Source organism: Vidua chalybeata, chromosome 15, assembly GCF_026979565.1.
Source record: "Vidua chalybeata isolate OUT-0048 chromosome 15, bVidCha1 merged haplotype, whole genome shotgun sequence".
Taxonomy (NCBI): domain Eukaryota; kingdom Metazoa; phylum Chordata; class Aves; order Passeriformes; family Viduidae; genus Vidua; species Vidua chalybeata.
The window spans coordinates 8,447,240-8,471,445 of record NC_071544.1 but is presented as its reverse complement, the minus strand read 5'-3'; the positions used below and the strand labels follow the sequence as shown (position 1 = coordinate 8,471,445).

At 41.4% G+C, this 24,206-nt stretch overlaps 1 protein-coding gene across 2 annotated transcripts in view; it reads left to right on the top strand.

The window, feature by feature from the left end:
* FSTL4 (follistatin like 4) overlaps nt 1-24,206 on the top strand; it is a 315,751-nt gene that overhangs the window by 60,097 nt on the left and 231,448 nt on the right. For both annotated transcript variants that reach the window (XM_053956322.1, XM_053956321.1), the window contains exon 2: nt 10,655-10,774. In XM_053956322.1, coding sequence (XP_053812297.1) covers nt 10,734-10,774 — 41 coding nt within the window. In that variant the 5' untranslated portion in view covers nt 10,655-10,733. The remainder of the gene's footprint in view (nt 1-10,654; nt 10,775-24,206) is intronic.

The window sequence follows — 24,206 nt, the reverse complement described above, 5'->3', positions numbered from 1 at the left end:
GAGCCTGACCATAACTCAGGCACCACTAAATTACCACTGCTGTTCCAGGGAAGGTTAGTGAGGTTAGTGATTGCTAGCACAGTAATAGGGAGGAATTCAGGGGCAGGGGAGATGTTCCAGGGTGGGAGGAAACAGCAGAATGAGTGAAGTCCTTCTCCCTCGGCTGGGGAGTGAACAAATAACACAGGGGTTGGGAGCTGATTCCTGACTGCCACTGATGGAGATGGGAAAACAAATTAACTCCAGCAACAAGGTGGAGGTGAGTTTCTCCTTCTGCCTCACCAGAGCATGAAAGAACCAGGACCTGAACGGCAGCAAGGGTGGCTTGTGTCTGTTTCCTGTGTGAATGCTAATTTTGTCAAAGCAATATTGGGAGTTTTCTGGGTGCTGAGCTTGCTTTTGTTTTTTATGTGCCTTAGCTTCAAAAACAAGGGCACTACATTAAACACCTGTGGGTTGGATTCAGGTCTTTAAAATTAAACAAAGTGCATTTAAAAGCTTTGCTTAAAAATATAGATGCTAATTTCCACTTTTATATCATCCCTCTTGCTGCACTATCTGCATTTTTTCCATGCACTTTAAGTGTCATGGCTAACATCTGACATGTGTTTCATTCTTCCTATCATGCAGTGTTTCAAAACCAACAGTAAGTTCTTTGCATAATGTATGGGCTGCTTTCCTTGGAGGAAAACTGTGCTGTGCTTCAGGGACCAGGCTCTGCCTGCACTCAGCGATACAGCCCTGCTTGCAAACCCGAGCCACTGCTCCCTGGTGAAGTGTTTCATGTCTATAAATGTGGGGATGTTTTATGAGGTCCACACTCAGCCTATGATCTAGACTGCTCCCCAGCTGCTTCTTTTGCTGTCTTTCCTGGAGATAAAGGTGTGTCTGAAGCCCTTGCAGGTAGATCCCATTGGGCTGAGAGGTTGCTCGACTTGGCTAGCAGTGACTGCAGGGAGCTCAGGGAAATCTTTACTGAGAATTCTTTCTCTGGAAATCTGCTGGGAATATAATTAGGTAGCAAGTCCAGGGTGAGTTGCATGCTGCTACAGTCAGCCTAGTTTAACTAAATAGGTTATCTTACGTGAGTGTTACCCCAGCTTTGGCACTGATGCAGGAATGCAATGGGAGTGCAGCCACATGTGTGCCACAGGGCACTCAGGGGTGTGAGGCTGCAGCAGCATCCCAAGGATTCCTGCACTTGACTGTATTGTAAGAGGAGAATGACATTGAAATTACTCATACAGAAACGACAGCTGCTGGGAGGATGCTTATTTGCAGTGTGGAGGTAACCATATTTTAGAACTGGCAAATGATGTTAGGTCAAATACTCCAGGGGTCAGGCCTAATTAAGATGTTGGTATCAGATCCCAAACTAATTATGCAGGGAAAGTGACCTCTGTATCGTTATGTGTGAGTTGTTTCATTCAAAGGTATCGCACATGGGTTTGTGTAGGGGAGGGAGACATGATCCATGGTGCAAGTGCTGTGCTGGAGTCACAGCAGATCAGTCAGTCCCAGCCTGAGCCGAGCAGCAAAGGGGCCAAGCAGCCTTGGTCACTCAGAGCTACAAAAGCCAATTGACCAGTGACTTATTTTTTGGGAAACAGTGGTGTGTGCCAGAGGATGGTCCACACTCTGTCAGCTGCCTTGTTCATTGTAAATAATTGTAGTAAATACTCTGGGAATTGTATCTGTGCACTGAGGGCACTCTGCAGCCACCCTGCTGGTCATCCCCAGAGCACAGTGGCCACTGCATCCCACCAGCACCAAAACCACCACAGATTACTGAAACACCTTCTAGGAGTCTTTCCTCCAGCTTACAGCAGATACACTGTGGTGATGCTACTCCTGTTGTACAGTTCCACCAAATATTTTACATTGAGCCACAACTCAGTTTTTCTGAGGAGCAGTATTTAATAGTTATTCTTGCTCCTATGGACACCTGTGGCCAGTTCCACTGAACCCATGAGCAGGTCTCAACTGACATTGCTTAAAACAAGGGGCAGACAGTCAAAATAGAAATTATAAGTGTCTCCAAGGATGTAGAAGGTTGCTACAGAAGTGATTGGTATAATTCTTTTACCCTTGTGTCAAGAGGAAACAGGTTCATGCTGAAGGAGAGCAAGATTGGACATTAGGCAACAGCTTTTCTAATGTTGCAGACAAGAAAAGGTGGGAATAGTGCTAAAACAAGACATCACCCTCTGAAGTACATTTTAAAAGGCTTCAAAACTAGGTTAGACAAACATCTGGGACTATAACCCTGTGACAGCCATGGAAACAGTCTTTTTATTGCAACTCTTCCTCCTGATCTGTGGCTTTCCCTGCTGCAGTCTTACAAGCCCATATTCTTACATAAATTTCTCATAGCTCATCTTTGTAAATAAGTAACAAGGGTTTAAAAGGGCAGTTGTGTAAGGGTCTTGCCTACAGAGTGTGGTATCGAATGAGAACTTCAGAAACTGCCATTGTACAAGGGACTGCTCAAATCCTAATGACATCTCATTTAAGCCAACAAACTTCTCCTCAGGCCAGTCAAATTGTGGAGTTACTGAGTAACTTATTTGAACTCTCTGTGCTTCAGAGTTTCCTGGATGAGAAGACAGCCATGTACAAATGGAGAGCAGGACACCGTGTCCTGATTTCACAGAGACAGCCCATGTCACTGAGTGCACTGTCCCTGTTGGTTTTCATCAGGGCATTAGAATGACCCAATTTTCCCCTGCTTTGCTATTATCCTCCCTTGCTTATAGGAACTGGTGATATATAAAATCATTCTTCTTTGAAGAATGTCAACTGCTAAGACTTAAGGACAGGTAGTGGAAATTGCTTGTAGAGAAAAGCTTCCAAAAAAACACAGTTTTTGGACTAAGTGATGTGGTTTTCTGTGGATAGGCTGCTTGGCTCATGTCCATGACATGTTGCACAGGGCTCACTGCTTTCCCAGAGAAACAGTGAATAAACAAGCAAAGGGTTTGGGGAGGTAGCAGCCAAAATAAAGACATGGGTAACAAGAGAGGTTGTCACAATTACATCTTCAGACCCCATTTAATAAAAGGAAAAAAAAAAACAACCCTTATAGACCCTTCCAAACGAAACTAATAAATGCATTATAATCAGATGCTATTACAGTCTAGGTCTGCTTGAAATTAATATGTTTTGGACTGAAGTTCACTTTATAGATGCCTCTAAATAAGTTAATATGTTCCCTACTTCCCCCTTACTCCTGTATCTTAATGAATAACAGGCTTAATCACTCCAGTATCAAGATAGCCTTTTTACAGCCATGCAAATGTTCTTTGGTGTATAATTTGTATATGCTTCACTCATCTATTATCATTGTTCTTTCTAAATGAGAAAATGCAAATGTTGCACCAAGGGCCTCATCTTCACAGCTTACCAAATGTAATTCCTGACAGCAACATGAAGTTGTTTAGCATAATTTTCCTGTTAATAAGCTGCCAATTACAGTAATTTAATTCTCAGTTTCCAAAGACCAAAAGGTATATGACGATTTCCAGTGCCCTCCCAATTAATGTCTCAGGTTATTATTTTGGTTTGTCTGAGAAAACAGTAAAGTGGGGAGGACTCAGTTGTTTAAAGATAATACCAATGCAATTTCCTTTCAAATATTCAGAAGTTTTTCTTATCTGAAAATGTGATTTTGTGTTTTTGCAATCCCCCTTGCATGTGCACATTCACAGGTATAAAACTACTAAAAACAGCATCAGATATCTGTATTATATATGAATGTGAGTCAGCTTGAAAAACTACCAAATAAAACTTTGTAAAAGCTCTTAGAAACACCTGCCAGCAATGAAAAACTTTTTTCTTCTCCCAGTAACTTCTGGTTTTTGCTCAAATGCTTCCAAAGCTCAGGTGATTACGCAGCACTTTATTAAAGTCAGTGGGAAATACTGCAAGAGAGAAGGGAAAAGAATACTTAAAGAAGCAATTACATTTGGAGCAGCTCTTCACATACACTGTTTTCTGTTCAGATCTCAACTTTTCTTATTAAACAGAATTTGCATGAAAACAGAATCCCTGTTTCTTAAAGAATTTGTCTGCTCTTCCTGTTTATTTCCCATCTGCTTCTGACATCATAATTTTCCTGATACAACCAAACAATTTCTGAGGCAAGTCAGGCTGATTTTTAATTGAGGACTAAGCAATAGAGAGTATCTTGGGGATTAAAGGTGCTACTTTCAATTCAAGTATCTCAGTGAGTAAATGTGGGAAACAAATGCTTTGATTTAGGGAGGAGTTTAAGGAAATAACTGAGGTGGATGGAGGTTTTCAGTTATCTTTCTTTGGGTGATGACTTTTCCCATCCTGCTTGGAAGCAGTTCAAGAACCTGTCCCATATTTTCTGATGTATTATTTCTTTCAAGAATACATTCACAGCCTCTGTGAACAGATTTTGCAAATCTGCATTTTTGTCTTGCATAGTTGCATCTCAGTTAAAAAAAAAACCCACCAAAAGTCCCTCCAAAAATCTAAATCCTCAAACCCCAACAAACAAAGGAAGGCAAGAGAGATTTCACCCTTCCCCTACTGTGGGATTTGCAATTGTAAGAACCTGGGCTGACCCTGCAGGAGGACAGAAGCAGGCAGCAAGTGATTAGCCCCCAAATGTAATATTTATTGGACATGCAGGAGTCAGGTTTGGCAAACAAATTTCCATAAATACTTGCACTAAAGTCTGTTCTGGTGTCTCCAAACACCTGGAGTCGGCTGTTTCAGCGTTGTCAGTGCTGGTCCCTGTAATGAAAATGAATTTAATCCTGTGGAAGCATGGTTAGGTCAATGCTAAGCTGTTTCTGAAATTCCACCTTCCTGTGAGCTGTGCTCAGAGCACAAAAGCCCAGGTAGTGCCATCACCAGGGTGGATGCATCACCCAGGACTTTCATCAGCTGAACCCAAGCAGCCCCTGTGCCTAAAGAGCTGCCCCTGCCCGCTTATTCTGGTAGCCAGCAGAGCAGTTTGCTGGCCCAGCTGGCTCAGTGCAAGATCAACATAGGTAAGGGGTGTCCTTCACCCAGAGGTGGTGGCTGAATCCAGGATCCTGAGGCATGTGCACAAGCACTGTGAGTTGGGGTTGCTTAGCCTGGGGAAGGGAAAGCTCCAGGAAGACCTCAGAGCCCCTCCCAGTACCTGAAGGGGCTATGGGAGAGCAGGAGAGGGGCTTTAGGCAAGGGCCTGGAGTGACAGGAAAAGGGGCATCCCACTGCCAGAGGGCATGGTTAGATTAGATTTTAGGAAGAAATCTTGACTGTGAGGGTGGGGAGGTCCTGGCACAGGTTGCTGAGAGAAGCTATGGCTGCCCCATCCCTGGAAGTGTTCAAGGCCAAATTCAATATGACTTGGAGTAACCTTGTCTAGTGGAAGGTGTCCCTGCCCATGGCAGGAGGTGGAAGGAGATAAGCTTTAAGGATCCTTCCAAACTAAACTAAAATTTGATGATTAACACCAGGACAATCTTACACAAGCCAGTGTCTACAGCATGGTATGCTCTTTGCAAAGAAATTGTAATTTTTTTCTTTGAGGAAAAAAATCCAAGTGAGCTTCTTTGGGGACTTTATTCAAACATGGAGCACATTACTAAGCTGGTTGCACATCTTTGATGTTGATGCTCGGCCAACTCCTCCCCAGTGCAAAGCCTCAGGCAAGGGCTCCAACAAGAGAGGCTCTTCCAATGCCCTGAAAGCTAAATTGAAACTACGTTATTGAAGTTATTAAAATTTAAGAAGGTGCGAGTGCCTGTGCTAGCTAGGTACTTTTTGATAAGTATGCACTATTAATAGCACTTTAAAAATCCCAACTCAAGATCTGCAGTATAGGTATTTTTCAAGATGCTTTTGACTATTATGAGATTAATGGATATGGAGCAGTTTGAAACTGGTCCATTAATTTTAATCACTTATCTCCGTTTGTATTAATGAGAAAGAAGTGGGCAAATCCTACAGAAAGACATGAGAATATATATATCTTATATACCTTAAAAGCATGGTGCTTATGCACTTTGGGTTCAAAAATTCTTGCCAAGCACAGGAAATAACTGACAGTGGAATTTTTCGGATAAATGCAGCTGGGCAGGGCAGTGATATCTGTAAATGGGCAGTGCCACTTCTCTGTTAGGTTAAGCAAATTCTGAAATAAACCTGGAGAGTGAAGTAATTGTATTTCTTCCTATTGAAGACCTTCCTATGTGGACATTGGGAGCGTGCTGGGGTATGTTTGCCGGTGTTTTTACTGTGAGTGCAGTTTTATGAGACTGCTATGGGGTTTTTTTCACTCACTTGAATGTTTGGTTGGTACTTAATGACTCAGATCAATCATATCACTTTCAAGTGCCTTTGATATAAATTTTATTTTTTTTTTTTTAGTTTATAGACTTGAGATTCTGTGCTGTTTCCTTGCTGGCCTTGAAGCTAGCGGGTGCTCTTCTTTTCTAGGCTGACCTCTCTCCCTTGCTCTCACTGTGAGCTCCCTCCCATAGCCCGAGGCTGGAGAAGCACGACAAGGGACTGCCCTGGGACTGGTGTCAGGATGTTAAATGGAACAAGGAAAGAACTTTGTATGGGAGTGACATCCATGTGAATCTGACCAGGGGCACCACCTCTGCCCACCCATGTTAGGTCTGTACTTTGTGTGCCTGAGGACCAGAACCCCGTGTTAGTCGCTGCTAATGATGCACCTGCAGGCTGAGGGCTGCTGCCATCCTGCTGGCTTTGTGCTTCCTCATCAGGCAGCCCCGAGGTGATTTAACACAATGGGATGGGATGAGCACTCATCACTAGGAAGCCTGCAAATGTTTGTAGTTATAATTAGGAAATGTTCTAACACTCCTATTAACCTGATTGATGTGAAGTCTTGCTTAGGCAGAAAACTGATTTTTCCCCAAGTGACTCCAATAGAAGATCCATTTAGTTTGAAATGGAACTTAAAAGGAGTGCAAATTACTGATGATCCCTGTAGCCAATGAACAAATGATTGGTGCATCTTCAAGGGTTTGTAGTGATGGGAGAAACCCCAAAATGAGGATGTATGTTATGAGGGGGTGGCACTTTTTGATCCAGCAGTTAGGACCACAGCAGTGTCTGCATGGACATGTGCTCCATCCCACACCAGGCTGTGCCACTGATCCAAATCAAAGCTTGCTGACATTGCCCCATCCATACTCACTATCAAATTTAGGACATGTCTGTCCTAAAAGGACAAGATCATTCTATAACTGTGAGCAGGAGAACCAAATAAAAAGCTAGGCTGGCTTTACCAGCTTTACCACCACTGGCTTTACCACCTCAGCACTGACAGAGGTGTGTCATTCAGGACCAGGCTGGTGTTTGTGTGGTGTTGAGCTGCCCTTGCCACCTTGGGTGAATGCTATTTCTGACACCTCTGTACTGCCTTCCATGGTACCATGAAGATGTGCCCTTGCTGACCTAGCAGAGGGATAAAGAAATCTGCTCTCTTTTAAATATCATTCTAGGAGAAAATGGCCACTTTTCAGAAATAAAATGGTTTCTGTTCAAGGTTTACCCAGTACAAATGCAATAGTGATGCAGCTGAAGCTGTGCTCTGGGGCTCTGCACAATGCAGAGTTTCTGACCTAAAGAAGAGCTTGTGTGCCCAAAAGCATTTTTGTTCTTTACAAGTATTCATTGATTTAATAAAAGCTCATAGCTTTCCATGCAAACCTTGCTGTGTAAGCCATGAATTAAACTCCTGTGTTCCAAAGGACTTGGTATTGACCTTAAAACCACTGAAAACCTGTTAATTTTTAGGCAGACTGAAGAAGATATATAGAACCAAGGTGCATCATGCTTCACTTGTAAACAGACAAAGTTCTGTAGCATAATCAAAGGACAAAAATGAGCTCTAAGTAAAGGCAATAGAGAGCCACAATGTCAGTTATTCCACTCCACTTTGTCCCATGATTATTTATGTATTAGTTGAAGCCATAATAATGTTAAAGTCACCCTCACTAAACACACAACACTTTGTATTTTGACAGCACTTCATAAACATTAATGAATTAAGCTGAAGTAAACACTTCTCTAAGATCAACCTTTCCTGAACAGAGCTGCAAAGGCAGATTAAAGGCAATGAGGAGCACATTGCAGTTCAAGCACATAAAACTACTCATCACCTGTTCAGAACTTGAGGGGAATAAAATTTGGACCTTCTGTATGCTGCAGACTCATTAATGAAGTATCAGAAGTGACTTTTATGTGCCTTGTAATTTGAACATTACACTAACTTAGGGTAGGAAGGGTCAGGATAAAAATGTAGTTCAAAAGGACCTTGCAAATCTCAGTAATTCTGGACTTACAGAAATAGAGAAAATCTGTGCCTATGTGCTTGGAAAAGAAATGGAAGTTTTACCCCAAGTGAATCTTGTATCTTGCTGGTTAGTTATCAAAATCCAGGTGATGCCACCTTCAGGGTGTATGTTCATGTAAAAAATCCCCCAGGTGTGAACCAGTGCAGCAGAGCAGGGAGTGATGCAGGGATGGTCAGCAGCGTGTGGCACAACAGGGGGTTTTGATTTCTGTAAGGAAGGTATGCAGAACTGTTTGCTGGCCATGTGTCTTTTGGCAACAGCTGCTTTTTGGGTAACCCCTGTGCTCAGCAGAAGCAATGTTTTCTTTGCCTGAAGCTGTGGTCCCCATTCTGTGCCTTGGGGCTGCTCCCACCTATGGACAGCACCAGGCTGGCTGTAGGAGGTGCAAAGTGCTCACAGGCCAACTTTTTAAAGATCTTTTACATAAAAATGCTACTTGTCTGAGTTTGAACAAGCAAAACTCAAATATCTGAAAGTTTTTCTGCTGAACACGCAGGAACTCCTGAAAGCAGACTAAATTCCCAAAAAATACAGACCAAAAACTTCCTTAGCATCTTAATGATCCCTTTGGGAAAGCTGGCCAAGTCAGACAGTAACATTCAGTAAATCCTTGTTATCTGTGCTTGCTTTACTAATGAGCCTGAATATCATATTTAAATCCCTGTAGCTGTGTCTCATACATTGGCTGCTGTGAAAATAAAATATTTCCATTCAGCAATTGGTGTATATCACGGGCAGCTTGGCTGTGCTCCCGAAATGTCTTTCCTGTTATTAGTGTACTGTGGACCTTCCAATGGTCACTGTGATGGATAGCATGGTGGAGGCCATCAGAGGGCAACATTTCAAACCAAGAATGCTACAGCTATTGGAGGGTATTTGAGATATTGTGTATTTACACAGGTCTGCCTCAGAAATATTCCTTTTGCAAAGGTTACATTTGATTAAGGGCTTTCCTCCTCAGATCATGGCAAAGTCAAATTCAAAGAGCAAGAGGAAAGAAATAGAAAGGGAAGCTGGAAAAATAAGATGGAACTTTTCTAGTACAGCCCAGCTAATGACTGGTGATATTGTTTGGAAGCAGATGGATGAGACTTCCTTTAGGAGGCAGGATTTTTCAGTGATATGACCTATTTTCTTTTGATCAAATTGATCTTTTTGATCAAGCAATAGTTTGGATAAGGTTCTCCTTCCTTGGTGTGTTTTTCTGCATTTTTGAGCTGAAGTAAGAGGAACAAATTATTATTTGTAGATTTATGTAGGTCTGTGTCCCCTAAGGCCATAAGTAAAATCAACAGGCTCAAAGCTCTGCTGAGGTTGTGTTTGGGAAGCTGTGCTCGGTCCCTCTATCCTAAACAAGGACTGGGACTGCACTGCTGTGAGGAAGGCAAAAGGATTTTAGAGTGAAAACACCCAGCCAGCCTAGCAGATAATTGTACTTTTCACTTTCAACCTCTGGGAATACTCCTAAATGAGATAGAGGAAACAGCATGGGGTGGTTATGAAGAGGCTCGCAGGGAAGGTGTGCTTCTAAGTGAATTGTTGGTTCTGAGAGCACAGGCTGTCTTTGTGTGCAGTTTTTATGTCCTGCTGCTTCATTATCTCAGTAACTTATTATAGTTTTATGTCTGTGTTGTGCTGCAAATGGACTGCCCATAATCCCCTTTTTATAGACTTAATCTGGTGGGTGATAAATGCCTATGGATTCAGCACAGCATCTTCCTCTTGGTGATGGAGGCACAGTGTGAGCAATTCCTGGGCAAGCTGGAAACACCCCTCATGCCTGTATTTTAAAATCCCCCCTATTCCAATCTGACTTTAAATAGGTGTTGGTGCTGGCATTTCTGTGTGAAATACAGCGCTGTGTTTACTTCTGGAAAGATCACTGCCAGCTGTCCTAGCTGCAGTACTCAGTATGCACACTGTGCTAATCTAATTAACATCCCCTCTGGAACCTGGAAGTTAACACTGGACAAGACCCTAAAGCTGTTTTTGAAGATTTTGGTAGCTTGGGTACTTGCTGAGACAGGCTGGATGAATTCTAGAAACTGCCTTCTCAAACATTCAGTGAAATAACTATTACAATTTCATATTACCTGTACACACAAGCCAGTTAATTTGTTTTCAGTGAACATTTGTACAAGTGAATTATTCACCCATCTGCAATATTTATCTTTAAAATGACTAGACAATTCAGCTCTGTGTGGAGATGTGCCTCCGTATGAATTCATAAATCCACGATCACTGGCAGGACATTTTCTGCAGCAGCTGATGATCTATTTATTCTCCCTTTTCTTCTCTCCAAGGGTTAGCCCAGACCCTCCTGCTTTGACATGAACAGCAAGCAAACAGCTTGTAAAATATTTAATACTTCCTAGTTTGAATATGAAGCTCCAACAATGCTCCCCACCACTGCAGCTTGTCAGGTGAGCAGCTCTCAGATTATTATAAAGTAGCTATTTTGTGCTAATTTTTTTCCTCTCACACTGCAGACATAATGAGCATAAGGGATTATGTGATGAGCTGAAATTACTGAGCTGAGTGAGGAATTGAAAATGCAAATGTAGAGCCTTTGCTACTATTAATGGTCAGCTCTGAGCCTGCTAGCAGAGGGAATGCTTTTGGGACACAGTGTTTATTTCTGTTCAGAGATTCTCAGCGCTCCCACACTCTAGGGCAGCACAAAGAGGACACAGAGGGACAGAAAATCACTGTTTTAGATAATCCTACCAATATTGTGTTTACTGGGATTGCCCCAAGGCTGGCACTGGCCCTGGCAGGGAAGCACCTGGGATTGCTCTGTGCTTAGATGGCCAATGCTTTTCCTGGAGGTAAAATGGGAAGAGTAGTACTGGCAATTACTGGCCTAACATAATGATTCAGAAAGTTGTTTCAATAGCTTTACCTTCAGAGAGTCTCAACTTTAAAGAGCAGTAAGGATCTTTTTAAAATGCCTTTGCTGTGTGGTCATTAATAAAGCCATTCTTTGCCAGGGATGATGAGCTTCAGGGACCCCATCACATGAGCCTGGAGATTTGGGGCTTGATCTCAACTTGTACAAACTAGAGCAGTTCCAGCCAACTAAGCAGTAATTTCCACAACCTTAGGAAGCAGTCCTGAATATCCATGGTTTTGAAGAGCAAATTTGCTGAAGCATTTACTTAAGACATGCATTCTGTGGCTATCTCAACACTTACTGAAGTGCTGAGGACTGAGTAGTGCACTGAACCGTGCTGAGTGAGGGACAGCTTTACCAGCAGTTAGTAATTCCTGCACTGACACTTGGGTCTAATTGCTGACATGCAGCCTACAAAGAACTCTACCTGAATTTCTCTCCAAAGAGTCTCTTTTTTCAAATATTTTCTTCATCCCTCTCCTGAAAAAATGAGAAAAGCAGGCTTCTCTGAGACAAAAGTATTTTTTTTCATCAGGAAGGAAAGGTTAGATTTGGCCTAGCTTTAAATTATTCTGAAATGACTCACAGATTTTCCCTTGAAACTGAAGTGGTTTGCTGCATTAAAGAGACTTGTGAAGAAAGCAGCTAACACACAGTAACCTATTTCCACCAATTTTAGGATTTAAGTTCTGCTAATGGCTATGTACCCTTTGTTAACATCTACATGGAGAACAGCATGTTTTACACTTGAACTTTGGTATCTGAAAGTGAGAACAGTGTAGCTGCAGTTGTAGTTACGGAGCAGAAATGATCATACCCACTCTGGCTCTGACTGTTAAGTACCCAAAAAAGAAGCTACTAGAGAGTAGATGAGTCATCTCCTGTGACAGGAAAGATTTGCCTAGTAAAGGGAGAGTCTAAATCAAAATTCTCCTGGATTAACTAGACACCAGCTTTCTAACCTGTGTAATTTTGTTATCTGAGCTGCTTTCTCTCCTGTGCCCCTGTCCATGCTCTAATTAGAAGGATAACTAACAGAGCAGTGTGACATTGCTAACAGGGACATTGAAGTTTTAGTTGAACACGCAAATTAGCTTTGAGGTTTCCTGCAGTCCTAAAGATTTTATGGTAATTTTCCATTTCTGCATAGGCATATTTGCATTTAGCAAGACAGTTTAGCTCTAATCATCTGTCAGGTGTTGCCAGTCTGCTGTCAGTTGGGTAGATCCATCAGCTTAGAGAGTTTTTAATATTACTGTGCCCATTGTCTTTAGTGGGCATCTGGAAGCTGGCTCCTGGGGACTGTTCAAGGATATTGCAGAGATAAAAGGGCATCAAGGCATCAGTCTGACCTAGTGAACCTCCCAGACCAAGTCTGCAAAATGCTGTAGGCAAACCAAGCAGCAGAATCTGACTGCTAATGCCTTGCGGAGCATTCCTTACCTCCCACTCTTGTTTTTTCATTTTCCTTTGATCTGATGTGATCAAGCACAAGGCATGGTGCAACCCCTGATTTTGCCCACAATTAGAGACATCTATAGGCACTTTCCACAGGCATTGTTTGTATGAACACCTCTTCATTTGGCTACTGCTACTAGAAAAAAAAAAGGAGCAAATCAAAAATAACTTTGGAGCATAAATTCTCTGGATGTATCCTCCTCTCAGATTGTGTTTTCATTGCAGAGGCTGGGACAAGGCTCTTGCTCCTTTGTTCCCCTGCTGTGCTGAAATTCAGGTTCTATTATAATGGGGCTTTGAGCAACCTGGTCTAGTGGAAGGTGTCCCTGCCCATGGTAGGGGGTTTGGAACTAGATGAGATTTAAGGTCCCTTGCAACCCAAACCATTTGTGATTCTATGAATATCAAGCAATTAAAAACATGATATCCCTCTAACCTGTCTTTCATTTATTTTTCAAATTGGAGTGGTTTTTAGTGCTGTGCAGCATCTCTCCTCCTTTCAACTATCACCTTCAAATTTCACAGTGTCACAAATGTCACTAATTTCCTTTGCTTTTCCAAACTATCTCCATTATTATCTTTGGGCACAACCTGCACCTCTTTAGACCACAGACAGCCAATCTGTTTCCTTGTCCCTCCTCCACTGGCCTCCTCCGTGCTGCTGCAGCAGGATGGTGTTTTCTGGCCTCTTCTTTTGGCTGTAGTCCTCTGAGTCAAAGGCACAAAATCCTGCCTCACTGCCCAGTGTGTTTTCAGATCATGCAAAGATTCATGCCAACTCACAGTTCCCCTTGCTGCAGCCCTGAGTGAGCTGTGACCAGGTACTGTCACAGCCCAGACCTTTGCTAGCCAGCTCCTTGTCCAAGTGACTGTTTCACCAGCCTCGCTGGTTTAACAGCTCCATTGAAGTTCATGTAATTCCGGTTTCCAGTCTCAGTCTTGCTCCCTCTTGCTGTCCCTTTCTCAGAAATATAAATCAAACATTAATATTGATCAGCATTTAATGCCATGCACAAAGGAAAATCTGCTTTCATGTGACATGAGCTATTAATAAAACATTAATGAGGGCAAAGGAGAAGGTTTCAAACATGATGGCCAGCCCATCTTTTCTCCTCCTCAAACACAGGAGGCAGGTGTCTGGACTTTCAGCTGCATTGAAATTTGGATTTGACTTTTAAATCCAGATTTGGAAAAGTCAAGGGACTTATTTCTCAAAAGGATTGACTGAGGGACCTCAGATGCTTTTATCCTCTGTACACACAGGATGTTTTCTCAAATACCAGTGCTCTGAATTTTAACATCAATCATTCTATCAAAGTTGGACAGGTTAACCACTTCCAAATGCCTTGCCTCATTTAGCCAGACATTTACTCATGTTCTGCTATGTGTCCCCCATGAAAGTACAGTCAGATTTCTAATGGTATGGGCTGGTGCTTAGAAAGCAGCAACTGAGCTCTGCTAGTCAAAGGGACTTTGAAAGATGAGTGCAGGCTGTGGTTCAGGGAGACATGGGCAGCTGGACACTGCTTGTCAGGAACCTCTCATGTATAACTCAAATGCTGAAAATGCCTTCTTGTTATTCCCCTATTAGCTTGAGGGGAGGGACAAAATAAGGAATTCAGGTGTAGAGAAAAGAACCAGAAAGTTAAATGCAATTAAATCTGTTTGGAGGATTTTGAAATAAATCAGATTACTTTGGCCTCCTTATTACCAAAGCAGAGATTGCATCTCAGCTCAGAAAGACAAGCAACCTCACTCTTTGCTGTGTAAAGGGAATCCAGAGACAAACCTAAGAGAAAATTGAAAGGCAGGAAAAAATGAAAAATGGAAGAGGAATACAGGATGAGAAGAGCAGAGGACCCAAAGATAGGACAAAGAACACAAACATAATGAGAATTGCATCTATAAAATAAAAAGACCTAAGACTACTCTGTTCTAAAATTAGTTTTTTCTGGGCAGACTGTGAAGCAACTTCACCAGATATATCCAGCTACTCTGGCTACACAAAGGCATTGCTGCATACACTCCTGGTGCATTAGGTTTGATGCTCTCCTGGCTTACACCTGGCTTTGATGTGGTTTGTGCTGGTGTGTGTGAGAGAAGATGTACTCTGAGAACAATTGTCAACTAATAACAGTATATTAGAAAAATAGGGCTCAAAAGGTTATGAGAGCTGCCTAATCTGAAGATCTATCATTATACTTCAATCATCAGATCCTGCTAGGAAAAAACTACTCCTGGCTCTTTTTTTATCATGAACTTTGAAGAAGCTTCAATGTTTACCAGTATCTGCTGATTGTTTGATCTTCAAGTTAAGTGTATCCCCTGATAGATTTATGAGCTGCTGAAAGAAAGCAAAGAAGAGTTGTGTTTCTACCACACTGTGGAGTAGCTAGAGACACTGAAGTCTTCTAAGTCATTATTGTCTATTAGGAAAACTTTTGTTTTCACTGCTGCTGGATGACAGTTCATTTTAATTTTGCTTTCTGAGGATCCTCTCCATCAATGACCTGCAGTCTGCATAAGTGGGAATGTAAAGCAATTGACATAAAATCAATATTAATTCAGGAGTGTGTTGAATTTTTTTCTTCTGTTTCTAACAGGAATTTATCAGGCTGTTACGACCTGGCAGCCTGAGGCAGATGAGCTTCCAAATGCAGGACCCTGGGGCTTGACGGGAGGCTTTGAACCACTGTTGTGTTGTGTGCTCAGCTACGTATTGAGATTAAGTGTCAGTTCCTGACTTTCATCAAAACTGGTCACTGCAGTTATTTCCAACACTTAGAGACACTGGTCTAAGTTTCACAACTGTTTCACTCAGAAATTTCTTGAGCAACTGCTTGGTTTTAGTAAGTGTTTGAGTAGTGTGAATTTGGCCCAGTTTAATTTTTTATCATTTTAGGTGAAAGTGAAGGTGGAGGAAAATATAGTTTTGGTCGGTTGGGTTTTTTGGTCATGTTTTTTAAGTAGGTCTAAAGCAGAGTTTGTCATTTGTGAACTTAGAATCAGGACTAGATTTTCCAACCACCATAGCAGAGATATTAGAGGAAAAATTAAAGGAAGATCAAGCAAATGTTCTGGGATTTTATTGAAGTTTCTCCCCACATGTAAGAGGTGAAGTGGAAGAAATCCCAGGGGTTTGGGAAAGAAAAGCTTCTTCCCAAGGATCAGTTTGGCACTGAAATCACTGCAGGATACATATGGTCTTTATGCTGAAGGCTGAGTTACAAACGATTTTCTTATTTAAAAACAGCACAGTATTTAATGTAGATTTGAAGCAGGTGACACTGGGAGAGCTCCAACAGGAGCTTCTGCAAAGATCAGTGAACCAAGGTGGTTTTAGGCACAACATTTCAGGAGACTGACGGGGAAAAATCTTAACTGCAGACAAGAGGTGAAAGCCTTCCAGTCTTTGATCAACACTAATCTAAACAGCCTTGTCAACAGAGGTCTGAGCTCAGGAGCTTTAGGGTTTATTTTTGGCTTTTCAACTCTTTTTAAAATCTTGAACAAATTGCTTTATTGCTTCCAGCCTCAGTTTCCCAGTCTTGAAATGGGGATTTGTGGTATTATCTCCCTTTACAGCATACTTTGCTACCTGTTTCATAAAAGTGTGTACTAAAAGTTTAGCCCTCTTTGTTGCACCCAAATAATGGTTTTCCATTAGCTATAACCAATGGGGAGAAAAGGCCCATCATCCAAGGAGGCTGATCATGGAGCCTCTCTCTCCTAAGTGAGAGGAGAGGGACAAGGTCAAGGCTGCTGTGCATATCTGCCTCTGCGTGCCATGCCTCTGAGAGGGATGGAGGAGTTCAGTTGCTAGGGTTGTTAATCTGGCACCTTTAACAAGGTATCTATAAAAAGTGGGGAAAATGATGAATCATCAGTCTCAGGTCCTTTGCAAGTGTTCTTGTTAGAGACTGTTTGCAGTGGTCCATAGCTTTAGTCTGCAAAGAGCAATTCTGTTCATCGTCCTGTCTGCCCAGCAGATGAACAAAATTACTGACAGCAGAAATATTCTGAAACAGAGGATATTAAGCAAGCACAGAGATGACTGATGTCTGCTGTTCTCCCAGTGGAGTTATCACTCATGTGATTTAAGTTCACTTCAGTGACATTTCTGCCCTTGAGAATTTCTTTCCTCCTTTGCAGAACTGTGTGCACTTTACTTGAAGTTTTGTAAAGAGCTGTGGGGAAGGATCTTCCCAGTGCAGGGCTGCGTTTCCATCAGTGTCACAGGCATCAGTTGAGCAGGGCTTTTCCAGTAAGAGCAAATGTCACAAGTGTTCCAATGCTTGAGTCAGTTCTCTGCTATTAATTTTACCAAAGCTCAGGTCCTCATGTCAGGCTGTAGAGTCCTCAGCTGTCTGAGAGTCCACAACTTCATGTCACCCTGCAACAGCACTTTTTGTCAAAGGGGAGTCAGGCTGACTTCACAGATAAAGGCAATATACTTTATCAAAAAAATACTGGGGAGGATCTTTAGCTCTGAAATGGGTTTCCCTCAAAAATCTTCTGGCTTTAAGAACACACTGGTGGAGTGGCATTTGTGGAGATTACCCATAACATGGCTTATGAAAACAAAGAAGAGGCAGAGGAGCTATTCCTGCTGTATCAGCTAAGGCAAGGAATAAATCCATCTTCTTACATCAACGTATGCATCAAAGCCTATAAATAGACAAATAAAGTAAGCTCATACAGTATCAAACTAGAAAATGTGATGTAACGGCTTCATTATCATATTTATGTCTTCCTAATTGCACTCTGCTGAGATCACTTGCAAGCCTAGCATGTATTTCTGTATAATAGGATCAAGTGTATTTGATCTTAAACTGTTTTCAAGAGAAAGCTGAAATGAAAGGTGAGAAGCAGAAAAGAGCATGAAAATCATTGTCTAACATTAATACTGAAAGTATTTTCTCTTAAGTAAACTTTCTTCCTGTGACCCATTTTCTAGAATCCATCTGTATATTCGTAACATGCTGTGGGAGCTGGGACTGAAGACCAAGGATTTCACAGGCTGGGTTGTCCATATGCTAAGAAAGCAGCAACTATACACAGGGAAGCAACCTGTGGCAAAGGGAAAACTCTGCCTCCTGCAAAAATTATAATATTGACCAAAGTAATATTAGTATCTGGACTCAGAAGTCATCTCCAGCCTTGAAATACTTTTGGCTTCTGTGCTCAGTATTGGTTTTAGTCACTGGTGATTTTGAGTGACAGTTGTCAAAAAAAAATAGAATTCCTCATTTGGGAATGATCAGCTCTTACAGTAAACAGACAAGGAAAAGGATCTGATCTTTATCATAAGATGATAAATGACCCACAGAGTTTAGGAAAGGATTGTTTCAAATATGTTCTTGTCACACTGTGCTTGTCAGAGACTAACAAGCAAGTCTTGATGGCTCCAAGTGCTGCTGATAAGATTGAGATGTATTAGGAAAGCTGCTTTCTCCTGGGCATGAAATTACTCCAACAGTTGCTAAGGAAATATATTCCAGTAATCTATGGCCACTTCACATGTGCTGCAGATCACTGGCGATTGCTTCAGCAAAACTAACAGCTGTATTAATAGTGTGTAAATTCCTCAGAAAACAGCTACTTGCTTTATGCAGCAGTTGGAAAAGTGAATTGATTTAATTAGTGGATGTACATTTTGTTTAATGTGTGCATATTATTATTCTACAGATTTCACAGATGCAAACCCTGAGCTCACAGAAAAAGGGCATCTTAAGAAATCATGGTATCAGTTGTGTGCTCATGCTTTGGTTTGCACTGTGGGCTCTCACACCAGCAGGATCAAATCCAGCTGAGTCTCAAGCCCCTGGACACCTGCCCTGGGTGAGTGATCATCCTTGTGAAGAAGCTGGTTCTGACAAATTGGCTGCTGTGGAGGACAGTGGCCCTACAGTGTGATATAACTTCACATTAGAAGCACTGCATTGAGATATGCTGGATAGCCTTTCCAAGAGGTCCTTGCCAGAGAAGCTTGTTTCTGGGACAGTGAGTGATGACTGAAGAAAATGAACAGTAAAAGTTAGAGGAAACATGCTGAAGAATCTTACTGAAGCATTTTTATTCAGTATTAGTCTTACTCAAAGCTGCAGTAAGTATGAGCATTGCTGGAAAGATATACAGAGTTCTGGCTTTGGGAACCGCCACTCAAAGTTAGTAAATAGTCCATTGGCTGGATCAAAACAAAGGGTAATGGATTCAAGCTGAGAGAGGGTAGATTAAGATTACATACTAGGAAGAAATTCTTCCCTGTGAGGTTTGTGAGGCACTGGCACAGGTTTCCCAGAGAAGCTGTGGCTGCCCCATCCCTGGAAGTGTTCAAGGCCAGGCTGGATGGGGCTGGAGCAACCTGGGACAGTAGAAGGTGTCTCTGTCCATGGTAGAGGGTGGAAGAAGACAAGGATTAAGGTCCCTTCCAACCCAAACCATTCCAAGACCCTATGATTCCCTGACTGTTATTGCTGCCCACTCCAGCTCGCTGGAGGCAGCCCAGGGCTGTGTTTCAAGGGATGCTGAGGGATGCCATCCAGCTGAACTGTGCAGTCTGTGCTCCTTGTGTAGCACCCCAAATTGCTTCCAGGGTGGCTGGCAAACTTAAAAACACCTTGGCATAAGACTACTAGGCTTTAATCTCCCCATAAATTTGTCCAAGGACTAGGAGTGTTTTAAGGCACATCAACCTAAAGAAGGTTTAGAGTGCGCTGGAAAAGAGCTATAGTGCTGCAATTTACAGCCAGGAACACTCACCTGGACAATAAGAATCCTGGTGCATTGAGCTGAAAAATATGCTGCAGTGTATGGTATTGGCTTGTTTGTAATAAACCACTAGCCTGGTACATTTTATTGGTTTTACAGCCATTTATTGTTTTGTTTCTAGAAATACAGTATGTAAGCAAAACCAATAAAATAGTTTATTATATAGCAATTGTTCAAGAAGGGGAAGACCTATCAGAAAAGGTATCTCTTAAAAAGTATTCAGTGGGTGCCATGTATTAGGAGACAAAATAAAAGAGATGGTTGAAGACCATCAAAAGTTCTCCACTGTCTTTAGTCGGGCTGGAGAGAGAGTTCTTCACCAGGCCTTGGACAATTTTCTGTGAACTTTATCAGTTGAATCTCAAACAAGAACAAAAAGCAGAAGAACAGTATTTACTGGTGGTTATTTATCATGCTTTTATTAAAAGGTTTCAGCTACCCAGTGAGAAAGCAGAGGGAATCACCTCTGAGATCAGACAGATCCCTCAGAGGAGAGCAGTAATTTGACCCAACACCTATTGCATTCAGGCAGCCAGCTGTGGTTCTCCTACCCCTTCCTTTGGATTCTTCTCTTATAATGTCTGATATGTTTGTTTACATTAAAGAAAAATCTTTATAACCTTATCTACTTTCTTACCTCTTCTTACCTGGGCAGCATATCAATAAAGTGCATATGATGAGCTAACAAATCCATGTGTATGTTTGCAAGATGGGGACTCTGGATTTCAGTATTGGTACAGTGAGGCTTGTTAATGACAAAGGATCAATTAATGTCAACCTCACAGAACCAAATCCAAGGAGATGCTGTTGTAAGAAAACCACCAGAGTTCTGATGATTTAAGACAGAGTAGAGTTTACCATGGTTTATGCTGGGGATTTTACCAGAAATCTCAAGGAATGTACAAAATAAATGGCAAAATGTTGTATCAAAGCAGTTAGAGACCAGATAGCCTTAGAACATTTTTTCTCTTCTTTGTCTAGGGTTAAATAATTTATGTCAGTTTTCAAGTGCTCCAGAGCAGCTCAGCATTAGTGCCCAGTGTATTTCCAAGAGCAATGTTATCACTCTGCCTCTTCAGTGTCCATTCACCCTGTAAGGAGCAGCTCTTCCAGGAAACAGTGGAGTTCTGTGGTGTGGTGTTTGTCTTTCCAGCCCCATTGAACAAGACCCTCCTCCTTTATTTTTCCATGTAGGTAAGAGATCAGCCCCATTGGTTGGAGTATGGTGCTAATAACACCAAAGTTGTGGGTTCAATTTGGGTCACTCACCCCTGACTTGGACTTGATGATCCTTGTGGGTCCCTTCCAACTCAGAAAATTCAGTGATTCTCTGTGAAACAAAGTAAAAGAGCATCCAAACAAAAATTGCCTCCATTTCATGAGCTCCCAAAGGTCTAGGTGGTTTTGGTTTCAGAGGTACAAAATGGTTGTGGACCATGATCCCTAGCTTTGGACATGCAAGTTTGGACTATCAGCCATAGAAGGAATTGCTTTCCCCAAAGGATGCCTTTGAGAAACCAGATTCTTTCAACATATGTCAAGTATTTGACATGAATTAGGGAGGAATGTTTGGTGGACACTCAGTTCCACCTGCAGCCTTTCAGCAGCTTGAAATGTTCACTGTATCCCAGGTCCTATTTAGCCTTTCTGTTCAGCTGTCTGTAATTGAGCAGCTCTTCCCAGCACACCCACTACAGCTTCATCCTTAAGCTGCAGGAACGAGTTCTAACCTATTATTGCACTGCTTAATGATCCCATTCAGGTTGTTTTGGAAGAGTAGTCCTCATCGTCTTACCCCAGGGATTTAAATAGGCTCATATATCAAGGCCAAGCCTTGATAATTCCTTTATTTCTGGTGGCATTTTAAATCACACGGAAACCAGCAGCTTCTGAGCAGGGAAATAACTTCCTGCCATTAGGCAGCACCTATCACCAACCAAGAACACTCTTGAAATTTATATTCTTAGCTATGGCACTTGCTCAGAACTAATGAATTGGGCCGGGACAAACAAATCACTTTTTCAAATATTAAGTATCTCATCAAAGAATTTGCTTTCAACAATGTGTTTTAGCAGTAAGAGGTTAGGTTTTTTTCCTTCTCTTTTCTGCGTTTTTACTTAGTTTCCAAGCCTATATGCAATTTTGTATTGATTTTTCCAAGTGTATCTTTTAGAGCTCTCACACCAAGCCATTGTTTCAGTATACTCTTCTCTGTGTGCCCACATTCTCTGGTTTCTTCCTTCTCCCTTTAATTTCTTTAGTCTGTGAGTCAAAGATCCATTATATTGAGAAGGGAGCAAAACACTAAATCTTTCAAATCAAAATGAGAGCTTTTCTTTTGAAGAAATAATCTGCATTATGGTAATAATGAGCAATTATAGGAAATTGGTGGCATTTCAATGATTGTACTCCTATTGTTTTGCTCAATAGATATTAGTTCACATTCTAGAGAACTCCTTTATGTACTACTAAGATCATCCTTGTAAAATGACAGATTTCCTGACCTTTTTCCTCTTCAAAGGATTTTCACCAAGCACACTTGTTCCACAGAATAATTGTTGATAGCATTCCCAAACCCCAGGAATTTTCAGTTGAACCTCTAGCAGAGTGATGTTTTTGAGCTTCAGAATGTGAAATTCTCTTGATCTCTGTTGAGAAAATCCCTATAGATTGATTTCTTTATAAATATTATTGTAGAAATAGAAATTTATTAGAAAGGCAGGAGAGGATGATACAGCTCTGTCCTTGGAGTGGTTTTTATGGGGTTTGGAGCTTCCCTTGCATAAGGGTGGGAGGATTGTGGCTGGAAGATAAAATTGTCTTCCAAAAAAAGACAGAGGTTGAAAGCAGTAGAAAGAATAATTATTGTCCAAAAATTCTTATTTAAGCAAGAACATCAGGTCTAGACTTGATTTAGGATTCAACTAAAGGCTGACAACAGTCTGAATATGGATGGAATCTTAGCAGGAGATTTGTTGCACAATACAAATACTCTAACATATGAATTGCTCAGTATTAATGATGCAATTGGAAATTAACTCACTGATGTAACTCTGCTGCTGCTGAATCCCATGGTGACATCCAGGTTCTCCCTATGAATCTTTCTCCAGCATTTTCTCCATGAAGTTCTCAAAATACATACTGGTGTCATATGATATCTGCAGCCTTGTTCTCTGACCATGCTAGCTTGCTCCTCCTGGCCAGATTTGCCAGGTATCCCTGAAGGGGTTTACCCCACGGACATGTGGTGATGAGAAGTGCACTGAATTCATTTACTTGTGCTTCTATTCCTGATGCCAGCTCTTGAACTCAAGTACTTCTTTGGTCTTTCTTTGTATTCAAGTTGATTGAGAGGGTAGAGCCATATACAATATTCAAATTGCTTTTATGCATGAAGAGATTTTTGAGAAATCAGTGCACTCTTTGAGTGACATAATTAATACATGAACTGGCTGCCCTTTAAAGACAGCAGTAATGTTCCTTACAAAGACCAATGCACTAATAGTACATTCAGTAATGTACTTTTTAAAAGCTAAATTCTTCATTGTTGGTATTTGAGTAGGACACAGAATTAGGCATGCTGAGCTGTATTTATTAGCAGAAAACTGATTATTATTACTGACCAATCTGCTTTTTAATGATTCAGTGAGCATGTTGTTTTTTATAGTAATGAATACGGGGCTCTTAATCAGGTGATCTGACAAGTGTGCAGTTTGCCTGGAAAATTATGCTGGATTGAAAATGGTTTTATGAAGAATAAAAAAGGGGAAAGAACCTATAAAATGTTGGCATTTAAAGGAGAAAGGGTCAGGAAAAGCTGAAGGAACAGAGCAATTCTTTGTGTTCATCATCTGTATGCAGGTATTTGGCCAAAATTCACAGTTAGTGTCAGAGATACATTATGCTCAACTGAAGACAAATTTCAGGTCTGATTTTAACATTTTCTACTGAAGGCTAAAGAAGGAGGACTGAAATGTTCTTTACAAGCAGGAGGGTAATATGGTACTATGAAAGGCCTCTGTAAAAATCAGATGGCTGCAACTCCCCTGGGCTCTGGGGCCATGTTTACCTTCCTCTAGTTAAAAAAAGAAATATTTATTTTTACTTTGAGTACATATTTGTCTCATTTCTTACTCACTTATGTGCCCCTAAGGCATCTTAGTCTTTCTACCAACCTGATCTATTTTCTGATACTGATCTTCTCTTACTTCATACTCCTGAAAATACCTTCCCCTCTACCCAAGGGCCTGGCCTGGAGGATGCTGATGGGTCTTGGGGGCTGCTCTTCACACTCACCCCAGTCAAAGCAGATTTCACACTGACAAAGTCTATGAAAGGAAATAACTGGCTTGCACCTGACAGCAGTGATCGAATGAGGCTCCGTGGAGACTTCTGCTGACTTTGATGGCCTTTGATCAGTCAATAATGAGTCACTGTCACCAGTGACCTTTATCAATGTATAACCTGGAAAATGAACATACTGCTAAAAAATACATCAAACTTCTCTTTTTTGATTTGCCTTTATTTAGCAATCTCTCTCCCTATTCTGGCCTCTATGATTGACTAGAGTGTACTATTGCATTTCATTCTGTTGATCCAGTTGTAAGTGGGTGTCCAGTTCTGAGGTTCAACTTAAGAGCAATTGATCACTTTCCATTACAATTTACTTTATAAAGAAAGTACAAAAAAAGCAATTTTTAAAAGAATGATCCAAAAAATTAGTTCATGGAGGA